The sequence below is a fragment of the Chaetura pelagica genome, unplaced genomic scaffold (assembly GCF_000747805.2).
Source record: "Chaetura pelagica isolate M959 unplaced genomic scaffold, ChaPel_1.0 scaffold103, whole genome shotgun sequence".
Lineage (NCBI taxonomy): Eukaryota > Metazoa > Chordata > Aves > Apodiformes > Apodidae > Chaetura > Chaetura pelagica.
The window spans coordinates 2568621-2579134 of record NW_009953004.1 but is presented as its reverse complement, the minus strand read 5'-3'; the positions used below and the strand labels follow the sequence as shown (position 1 = coordinate 2579134).

At 58.4% G+C, this 10514-nt stretch overlaps 2 protein-coding genes across 2 annotated transcripts in view; one reads left to right on the top strand and one right to left on the bottom strand.

Annotated features, from left to right (window-relative positions):
• INPPL1 (inositol polyphosphate phosphatase-like 1) overlaps positions 1 to 1887 on the bottom strand; it is an 18483-nt gene extending 16596 nt beyond the window's left edge. The window contains exon 1 of the mRNA XM_009996622.1: positions 1782 to 1887. Coding sequence (XP_009994924.1) covers positions 1782 to 1887 — 106 coding nt within the window. The remainder of the gene's footprint in view (positions 1 to 1781) is intronic.
• Positions 1888 to 2082: 195 nt separating this feature from the next.
• ARR3 (arrestin 3, retinal (X-arrestin)) lies at positions 2083 to 9156 on the top strand. Its single transcript, XM_009996621.1, has 16 exons — positions 2083 to 2123; positions 2634 to 2664; positions 3012 to 3072; positions 3453 to 3497; positions 4039 to 4238; positions 4340 to 4399; positions 4651 to 4718; positions 4993 to 5128; positions 5214 to 5298; positions 5421 to 5493; positions 6438 to 6575; positions 7015 to 7098; positions 7373 to 7396; positions 7484 to 7536; positions 8639 to 8771; positions 9069 to 9156. The coding sequence occupies exons 1-16, from the start codon at positions 2110 to 2112 to the stop codon at positions 9154 to 9156; spliced, it is 1293 nt and encodes a 430-aa protein (XP_009994923.1). The 5' UTR covers positions 2083 to 2109.
• The last annotated feature ends 1358 nt before the right edge of the window (positions 9157 to 10514 follow it).

Here is a 10514-nt window from a genome sequence, read left to right as displayed (position 1 = left end):
TTGAGGGACAGTGGCGGGTCTGTGTCCCCCCACCAAGGGGTGGCCAGCCCTCCCTTGCTGCTTCAGGAGGAGTGAAGCTTGATGTGGGACCTGCTGCTGCAGCCCCAGTTCTTGCCTGTACCTTTGCCCCCCTGTCTGGTACATCAGCATCCCTGTGTCAAGAGCGTCCCATGTGCCCTGGACCACAGCAGTTCACCTCGAGGTGACCAGCCAGCTGGGCACCTTGGCTGTGCAAGGAGCTGCCTGCATCTCCTGCCCATCTGTTAACTATCCAGCAAAGCTTGTAAGGGAGGGACAAAACCCAGCAGGTCCCTCTCTCTCTCCTCTGCCATCTCCATCCAGCTCTCCTTGCCACGAGAGCCCCCGTGGGAACCCGCCCGTGCCCCTGCCCACCCAGCACCAGAGCTTCCACCTCAATTACCATCACCTTGCCCCTAAGCCTGCTTTGCCAATCTCCTTAAGCTGCTTTCTCAGGGTCCCAGAAGCAGCCTTATTTATAGCTCACTCTTACTCCTGCAGCGTCTCCCCAGTTAATAAACTAAGAGGATTGATTCCTCCTGCCGAGCACCCACCCAGCCCTGCCCAGCCCTGCCTGCCGGGTCCCATCCCAGGGGAGGGACCACTGCTGGGGGTATAAGAAGCTACAGGTCTGGGAGCAACCCCATAGTGACTGGGTGGCACTGGGACGTGTTGGGAGAGGAAGAAGAGAGTGTCTGTCTGTGCGGCTGCCAGGTGAGTGCTGCCTGCTCTGGGTCCTGCCAGTGCCCTGGGACATGGGTTCTGCTGGTTTGTGGAACACTCGGGATGTTGGTGCCAGGCAGTGGGTGGAGGGAGAGTGGTTGGGGGCTGGAAGGGGAGAGATGTGGCCAGAAGTCTTTCAGCGTGGAGGACCTGGGGAGCTTAGCCAAGCCAGGAGGGGTCCAAGTTCTCTCTCTGGGCCTTGGGAGACCCAGAGGAGGGGTCCAGCTTTTCTCCACCTTCCACTGTCTTGTCTCCAATTCCTGGGCTGTGGAGAGGGACAAGCCTGCAGCACTGCTCTGCTCCTGCTCCCTTTGCACCTTCTCTTGCTGCTGCCCAAGAAGCCCTGCAGGTGAGGATGCCTGAGCTCCACGTCCCACAGCACCTGAAGGCACCAAAGATCCTGTGCTCTGGACTAATCCCTTGTTGTTTTTCCGTGGGGAAGAGGATCATCTCCTCCCCCTGTGGCAATTTTTTCTTTCTCCCCAGCATCCCTGTAGTTGCATGAAGAGGCAACTCTGCCCCACGTGCACCTGGGGCTTAAAATCCTGCCTGGGCTTAAGCTCTGCTTATATCAGAGCTGCCTATATTTAAGAAGCTGAGCTCATCCCATCTAATCCCCCTGTGAATCAGATAATGATCAGCGTGATATTTACCATTTAATTCTGAACTCCAAGGCTTGGGGAAACCAAACACAGGCAGCATGGTCGGGTAGGGCTGGGCAGCCCTGGCTGGGCTCTGGGGGTGAGGAACCCAGTGATGGGGATGGAGGGGCCATGGGCTGGGGCCATGCACCCCAAACCCCCCTGCCCACAGAGCAGTTCAGCTGCCCTCGACCTTTCTACCTGTGGTTTCTTCACTCTTCCATGGAGGATGGGACAAAATGAGCCCTTTCCTGCCATTAAGCCATGACAACCCATTTCCTGCAGGCAAGAAACAGTCACTAATGGAAATTCCACAAGCCCTTTTGTTCATTTTCTCACCTTTCCCAGCCTTCAACTCACTTCCTTGGGAGCCACCCCTATTTTCTAAAGCCTGCTTACCTGGGGCACCACTCTCCCTTTTTCCTTTCCTCCTCCTCTTCACCACATTTTCAGCCAGGGTTGAGGGCTTTACTGGGCTTGGCTGCTCCACCAGGTCTCCAGCCATCACCGTGTCCCTTCTGTGTGTCCAGGAGCCCCAGCAGGACCCTGAGCACCTGAGCTCAGCAGCACCAAATCCTGTGGGCTCTGCAGTTCCTTGGGATGAATCCAGAGGGATTCTGTCACACTGGCTAGAAATGCCCAGTGCTGCCCCTTCTCCACCACCTCACTCAGCACCTCCCCTTCATCTCTCCCCACAGATCCTTGCCCGTGTGGCTGCTGACTTAAAATGGCAGAAGGAAAGTAAGTGTCCCTTTTTTCCCCCCTATTTTTATTCCTTTCTCTTTGGTTGGGATGGAGCAGGGGGCTGTGAGGCAGAGCCCTCCAGCTGCCCCCACCTGCTACCCCCACAAGAGGGTTGATGTGCCCACTGCAGCCATCACAGGGCCAGCAAAGCACCTTTTCTCTTCTCTCTTCCCTCTCCTCTCCCTCTCCTCTCCCTCTCCTCTCCCTCTCCTCTCTCCCTTGCCCACAAGCCACAGCTGCCACTGCTCACCCTCCTCCAGGGCCACACGCTGAGCTCAGGGCCGTGGCCCCCCCTGGGTGCAGGTCCAGGGTCCCAGTTTGCAGGACCCTGAATTCCCCAAGGCCAGGACACCCTGTGCACGCTCTGGCGTAGCTGCTGGAGATGCATCCTGGTCACAAGGAAGCCCTCACCTCCTTGCCCTCCCTCCCTGCCCCGGGGAGCTGACTGTGCCACATCCAACCTCATCCAGGGTGTTCCCAACCCACCTGTCCATGTTTCCTCCACAGGGTGTTCAAGAAGACCAGCCCCAATGGCAAGGTGAGTCCGTGCCCGCAGAGACGGGACCGCGCGCTCTGTCCCCACGGCGTGGGCTGTGCTGGGGGTTCCCTGTGGTGGCTCTGCCCACAGGCTGGGCCACAGGGCTGTGTTTTCCTTCCCTTTGGCATCTCCTGGTTGACTCCTGCCACGCCACTGTAGGGCTCACGTTTCAGAACCAGAAATAAACCACTCCCTATGTGAACCCTCCAACGCGGGGCCTCGTCCGACGCACCCGCGGCAGGACGAACGAGCCCCACCACACACCCCAGGGCTTGAAAAGCTTTGCTGGGTCCAGTGGCAAAGTCTAACCCATCCCCTTCTCTCCTTTTGCTACGTGCTGCCTCCAGCTATCCCTTTACCTGGGGAAAAGGGATTTTGTGGATCACGTGGACAAGGTGGACACTGTAGGTGAGTGGGGTCCATGCCATGGAAGCAAGAGCAGCAAGTGGCATGGGAGACCTGTCCCTGTGCCAGTGGTTGCCTGCCTCTGCTTCCTGCTGGAGCTGGAGGAGCAAGGGCAGCTGTAGAGGAGCAAATGAACAGTTTACCTGCAAATACCCTCACAGAAAAATGGTGGGGAAAGGGACAAAGCCCCTTTTGCAAAACGAGCTGGCTGTGCTGCTGGTGGAGATGGTGGAGGAGGCATCACCACCCCCCTGACCAGCAGCTCCCCTTGGTTGTCTCCCCAGCTGATGAGCATCTTACTTGACTTTAAAAAGCTCTGCATTTTTACAAGGATCTTCCCAGGCAGCCAAGCTCACCAGCCCTTCTTCTCTGGTTCTTTGCAGATGGCATCTGCCTGATCGACCCGGAGTACCTAGAGGACAGAAAAGGTATTAAGACACAAACCCCCACGTTGTGAGGGGAAGGGGTGGAAACCAGTGCAAAGCTCACAAGCAACCTGGGCCTGTAGTCAGGTTAAACCTGCAGTGGGTCATCTACAGCTCAGTGTACATCAGGGCCACAGCAGCTAGCCTGGAGGGGAAGGCTGTTCCTTTCTTCTCATCTCTCCTGCCCGGGGCACCAGCTCTGAAGCTCCCTGTGCCTTGCAGAAAGCAGCAGTGGACCTTGTTAACTTTATACTTAGTGTTTGAGGTCCAGGCCCTGGTAACGGAGTCACACTTCTCCTAAAGTGTTACTAGTTTGTCATTGAATTGTTTTGGTTGGAAAAGACCTTTAAGACCACCAAGTCCAACCGTCCCCCAGCCCTGCCAAGGCCATCACTAAACCATGTCCCTCAGCACCCACATCTACACGGCTTTGAAACCCCTTCGAGGATGGGGACTCCACCTTCTTTCCTTCCTTCTCACTCAACCCTTTTCCACCTCTGCCTTCCCTGTACTTCCCCCTTCCCCTCTCCCCTCTCCTCCCCAGTCTACGTGACGCTGACCTGCGCCTTCCGCTACGGCCGAGACGACCTCGACGTTATCGGCTTGTCCTTCAGGAAGGACATCTACGTCGTGACCACCCAGCTCTACCCACCAGTGCCCGACCAGACACCCAAAACCCTCACTCCTCTGCAGGATAAGCTGATGAAGAAGCTCGGGGAGAATGCCTACCCTTTCACTTTCGAGGTAGGGGCTGCTCAGCACCACGCACCCCCACGTGTGCACCAGGGTTGATCTCTGGGCACTCTCTTTATCCACATCTATCTCGCTTTCCCTCTTCTACCCAGATTGCCACCAACCTGCCCTGCTCAGTCACCCTCCAGCCAGGACCAGACGATGTGGGAAAGGTGAGCTTCTGTCCCCAGCCCACGTCCCCTGGGTCCATTCCCCCCTGGCAAGGCGTTAAGTTGTGGGGTGCCAAAACCAAGAGCAGCTTCTCTTTCATGGGGACACGGCTACGGGGTGAGGGCTGGGGAGGAAGGATGGTTGGAGCTGGGACCAAGGTCTCTGCGGATGCAGTGGAGGAAGAAGGGGAATGAATCTAAACCTCAGGCAGCTCTGAGCCCCTCCTGCTTAGTGACCATGCATGTACCCCCAGGCCTGCGGTGTGGACTTCGAGGTCAAAGGATTTTGTGCTGAAAATCTGGAGGAGAAAATTCACAAGAGGTATTTGCCAGGGATCCCTTTCCTGCCCCCGGGCCCTAAAACTGAACCACCAGATGGTTTTGGGGTAGCCAGCTCAGGGGACAGGCTGAGGACCTGCTGCCAGCCTGGGCCATGCTTGGAGAGGGCACTTTGCCCAAGGGACAGGCAGTTGTCCCTGCATCAGTGCCCTCCTGCAGCTTGCATCCTGGAGACACTGTGATGTCCCCCAGTGTGTCCCCCTGGGAGGCCACGATGACCCCCACGGAGCTGGGGGTGACAGCTTCTCACCCCCCAGGAACTCGGTGCGTCTCATCATCCGCAAGATCCAGTTTGCCCCCGTGACCACGGGGCCGGGCCCCAAGGCAGAGACCACCCGCCAGTTCATGATGTCTGACAAGCCCCTGCACCTCGAAGCCTCCCTGGAGAAAGAGGTGAGCGTGGGGGCTGTGCCACCGGGTGCACCCCCCGGGGCTGGGGGCCGGGGGGGCCCGCTCATCCAACCTCCTCCCACTGCAGATCTTCTACCACGGAGACCCCATCAACGTCAACGTCAACATCAACAACACCACCAACAAGATCGTGAAGAAGGTGAAGATTTCAGGTGAGAAGGTGGGCAGGGAGGGGCCGCCCCATCCCCAGCCTCCCTGTCAGGGCTGGGGGATGGGGTGTCTGTGCCCCTGCTGCCTCCCCCAACGCTGCTCCCCCCCCCCGGTGTCTCCTCAGTCGAGCAGACCACAGACGTGGTCCTCTACTCACTGGATAAATATGCAAAGACCGTCTGCACCGAGGAGTTCATGTGAGCAAAGAGGGGCTGGGGCAGGTGCGGGAGGGAGGAACAGAAAGGAGGAGGAGGGGGAAGAAGGGGTGAGGAAGGTGGTTTGACAGCAGGCAACAAAAATAGCAGGGTTAGGAGAGCAGATGCAAAAGCAGCAGAAGAGAGGGGAGGTTGGGGAGGCTGTGACCCCCCAGCCCGGTGTGTGCTGGGGAAGCCCCTGGGGAAGGTGCGGAGCTGCCCCAGCTGCCTTCTTGCCTTGCTGCTCATCTCTGGGGCGGGGGGCAGAAAAAAGAAGTGGTTGTAGATGGGAATGGAAGGAGGAAACGAGCCCAGGCAGCTGTTGAGGAGAGGGCCGGGGTGTCTGGTTCTGCCCGGGTGCCTGGGGCGGTGCTGGGCACCCCCGGAGGGGGCTGGGCATCCTCAGAGGGAGCTGAGCATCCTCGGACGGGGTGAACATCCCCGAGGGTGCTCAGCTATCCTCAGAGGGGGCTGAGCATCCCCGGAGGGGGCTGAGCCATCCCCAGAGGGGGCTGAGCCATCCCTAGAGGGTGCTGAGCATCCCCAGAGAGGGCTGAGTGTCCCAAGAGAGTGCTAAGCATCCCTGGAGGGGGCTGAGCCATCCCTGGAGGGGGCTGAGCCATCCCTGGAGGGGGCTGAGCATCCCCAGAGAGGGCTGAGCGTCCCAAGAGGGTGCTGAGCATCCCCGGAGGGTGCTGAGCATCCCTGGAGGGGGCTGAGCCATCCCTGGAGGGGTCTGAGCATCCCCAGAGTGGTCTGAGCATCCCTGGAGGGTGCTGGGCATCCCCAGAGGGGGCTGAGCATCCCTAGAGGGGTCTGAGCAACCCCAGAGGGGGCTGAGCCATCCCCAGAGGGTGCTGAACGTCCCCGGAGGGTGCTGAGCATCCCCAGAGGGGTCTGAGTGCCCACCAGGCTGGCTCTGAGCTCTCCTCTCCCACCCCCTGCAGTGAGAACGTCCCAGCCAACTCCACCTTCTCCAAAACATACTCGGTCACCCCCCTGCTCTCAGCCAACCGTGAGAAGCGGGGCCTGGCTCTGGATGGGAAGCTGAAGCACGAGGACACCAACCTGGCCTCCACCACCGTGTAAGAGCTGGGCAGGCTTCCCCACCACAGCCAGACCTTCCTCCCTCTCCCACAGCACAGGATGCCCTGGGTTCCTGTGCCCGAGCCCACCCTATCCAGCTGGAAAATGTAGGGGTTCTGTGGCACGGGCACGGAGCCACCTCTCCATCTGGTGGGACCCGTAGCTTCCCAGTCCCAACCACCTGCAGCATCCCCTGCTGAGCTGCACTGGGTCTTGCCTTGGGAGCCAATCCCACCTCAGGCTGCTCAAGTGGCCTCCAAAAACGGCTCCACAGCTTCACCCGAGCGTCCTGCCCTCCCCCTTCTCTCCCTGGCACGTCGTGTTGTCCTCTCCTGCTAAACCCCACATGAAAGAGGGCCTGGGGACAACCCTGGGTGCAGCAGTGGGGTCTGCCAGCAGCACTGCCCACCCCACCACCCTCCTCTGCCTTCCTCCTAGGCTGAGACCCGGCATGGACAAGGAGGTGCTGGGCATCCTGGTGTCCTACAAAGTGAAGGTCAACCTGATGGTGTCCCGAGGAGGGTGAGGCTCTGTGGGCACCGGGGGGGGCAGGGACCACCCCCTGGGGCTGTGCTGTGGGATCTCCTACCAGAGGGGAGATGATGAAGGGACTCAGCCCATGGGCCCCTCATCCATTCCCCCAGGCTGTGGGGCTGCTCTCTGCCTCCCACCCCTCCCACCCCACCACCCTTCATCGCTATTATAAATCATCTTCTACCTTATTAGAAAGCAAAGTCTTAACCAATCCTGTCCTCTGCCTTGCCTGATTTCTGTCCCTTCTTTCCCTCTGCTGCAGCATCCTGGGGGATCTCACTGCCAGGTAAGGGGGGAGCTGCCCGGGGTGGGGGGTTGAGCCCCTATGGGGGGCAGGGTTGGGGGGTGTTGAGAGAAATGTTCTTCCTTCCAGCGACGTCGGCGTCGAGATGCCCGTCACCCTGATGCACCCGAAGCCTCCAGAAGGTGAGTAGCACCTGGGAGGATGGCAAAACGTTGGGAGGGGAACTGGTAAGATCAGTCTGGTGCAGCCACCTCCCTGCAAAAGGGCCCTGCTCTGCCCAGGAGCAGCAGGGGAGCAGCTCTCCTCCCCACAGCACCCCAGCTGCTGCCCACCCCAACGTCTCCTGCTGGGAAAAAAAAACATCTGAGCATTCATCACAGAATCATAGGATGGTTTGGGTGGGAAGGGACCTTAAAGGTCATTAAGAAGAGCTGTTATTTGCAGTATCCTTTCTGTACTAACCCACATGTCTGTCTCTCTCCCCATCCTTGCCTCCCTGTGCTTTGCTTATCAATGGGCTCCAGACAAGGCAAGGTAAAGAGACACTTCCTTCTAGCTCAAGCCAGTGTTTCCTCTAACACACAAACCCCACAGATCCGTGGCAGGCGGATGTGACAGATCCATCACAGATGGACCTGATGCCCCATTCCAGCCCCATTACCTCCTTGGATTAAATCCCCCCAGGCTTCACAGTCTTGAGCCCCTGTGTCCCAGCAAATGGTGTGACACCCCCAGAGTGGCACGGGCAGCAGGAGCGTTGTCACAGCCTGGGAGGAGCCCAGTGCTTGTCTCAGCACCTGCTCTGCAGACTTCCAGGCCTGAGCTTTGCAGCTCCCCTTGCTGCAGAGCCAGCAGCCCCTCCAGCTGCTCCCACTCCTCTCCTTGTCCCTCAGACACAGCCAGCACTGCTCTGCCTCCCAGTCACAAGTGTCACTGCTGGACATCATGTCCCCTTGGTCCCGTGCTGAGGCCCCTCAGTCACTGGAAGCCCCTGTCCCCGTTGTCAGAAGCCTCTTCTGCTCCCACCACACAAACCTATTCCAGCTGGGGTTTCTTCCTTCTGGGAAGCCTCAGTGTGTCAGACCCGTTCTTGGCAGCCCTGGCTGGTTTGGTGTTGGTTACACCCTGCAACAGGACACGAGCACCGGGGTTTGGAGCCTGGGACCTCAGGCTGCGACTGCAGGGCTTTCCCACCCCAGCCCACCAGTTTCCTAGCTCAGCAATGATATTTAAACTTCCAGAGGAGGAAACCCCTTGGCCCACCCCCACCCCTTCTCCCTGTAGGTTTTGCCAAGTCGTTTCACATTCACAGGCTTTTGGGAGCAGTTTTGCTGACTCTTCTTTTCCATTTTCTTCCCCCATTTTTCACCTGGTGCCTCTCCCTTGACGTCATCTACTCCTTGCCTTTCACCACAAGGTAACTCATCCCTTTGTCTCCACTTTAAGGCCTTTTCCTTCCTCTTTTTTATTTTCCCCTTGACAATGCAAAACATTGTCTTACCACAAAAAAAATAACAGGCTGGAAATTGCAGTTGGGTTTGGTCAGAGACACATTTGCAGCCAGGCTGGGTCTGCCCCAGATTTGTGTGCTCACAGTGACCCTGTGCCGGGCTGGGGTGCCCTCTGGGTGGTTGTCCCCGAGGAGGAGGAGGGTTTGGGTGTCTCTTTGCACGCCAGGGTGGGTTCCTCACCTGCCTCCTCCCTCCCTTCCCAGCGCCGAGGACATCGTCATCGAGGAATTCGCTCGCCACAAACTCAAGGGGGGGAAAGACGACGAAGACAAGGAGGAGGGTGACAAATAAGAGCTGACCTGCTGCCTGCTCACCGGGGAACACCCACCCCGCTCCCCCAACACCCCGGGTTGGGCCCTAGATGCCCGTAGCTGTGTTTCCCAACGACACAGACACCTCAGGATCCATCCCCGTAGCTGCACCCTCCACCCCCGGGGGACTCCAAGCCCTACGCTTGGGTGGGAAGCCGGACAACGCGGCGAGACGCTGCTCTCCCACCTCCCTGGCACCCAGCGCCAGGATGGGGAGGGGGGATAAGGCCTGGGGAGGGGTCGCCACGGGAGCACCATTGCTCTGTGATCAATAAAGACGCGCCAGTGGGACCGGGGAAGGCTCCGTGTGGTGGGGAATGCTCCATGGGGTGGGGAAGGATCCGTGGGGTGAGGAAGGCTCTGTGGGGTGGGGAAGGATCCGTGGGGTGGGGAAGGCTCCATGGGGTGAGGAAGGCTCTGTGGGGTGGGGAAGGCTCCGTGGGGTGAGGAAGGCTCTGGCTCCGTGGGGTGGGGAAGGTTCCGTGGGGTGGAGAAGGCTCTGTGGGGTGGGGAAGGCTCCCCCCCGTGAGAAACGTTTGTGGCGCCAATGAACAGGCCCACCCAGACCCTTCAGCAGAGCACAGTTTATTTACCTTCTTGCAGGAATGGGTGTCCTAAACAAGCAGGCACACCCATAGCGAGGTGAATAACAGTTTTTATTCCCTATTCCCAAAGTTCCCTCCCGTTTCCCCACTGGCTGGGCACTCCAGGCTTCACAGCCCATCCGACCTTTTAATGATCCTATAAGTTTCCCGCCCCTGTTTACACATAGCAGGTCACTTTTTACCTTTTCAGGTAAAATTCTGACCATTCTTGCCCCCTTGGCTGCCTTCCCAGTTAACAAACCCACTGGTGTCACCCTGCCCTGAGCAGCAGGACAGAAGGGGCTTTGTTGGGTCTGACCTTGGGCCATCAATCCTTCTCCATGTTCAGATCCCCAGATGGAGCCCAATTCACTCCCTCAGTTTCCTGGGCCATAAACCTGCTCCTGGTGTCCTTGGAATGTGCAGAAATCTCACCTATCTCAAACAAACGATATATTTAAACCACTAGGATATATATATATATATATATAAACCAAACCCGACACTATGTTTCTAACACTAAAATGCAAAATCAACACCACGTTTCACTCCTCACAAGACGGAGCCCAATTCACTCCCTCAGTTTCTTGGGCCACAAACCACTCCTGGTTTCTAACACTAGGACAGATTTATATCTAACACCAGAACTCAAAACCAACGCTACGTCTCGTTTCTAACAGCCCTGCCCAGGCCTGTCACCGGCGGGTAGGCCCGAGCAGGGGGAGGAAGCGGTTGCCGTGGCAACGGGCCGCCC

Coding starts and splice junctions, on each gene's coding strand:
- ARR3 (XM_009996621.1), top strand. Junction 3,498..4,038: donor GTACCTAGAGGACAGAAAAG/GTATTAAGACAC, acceptor TCTCCTCCCCAG/TCTACGTGACGCTGACCTGC. Junction 7,099..7,372: donor CTGATGGTGTCCCGAGGAGG/GTGAGGCTCTGT, acceptor CCTCTGCTGCAG/CATCCTGGGGGATCTCACTG.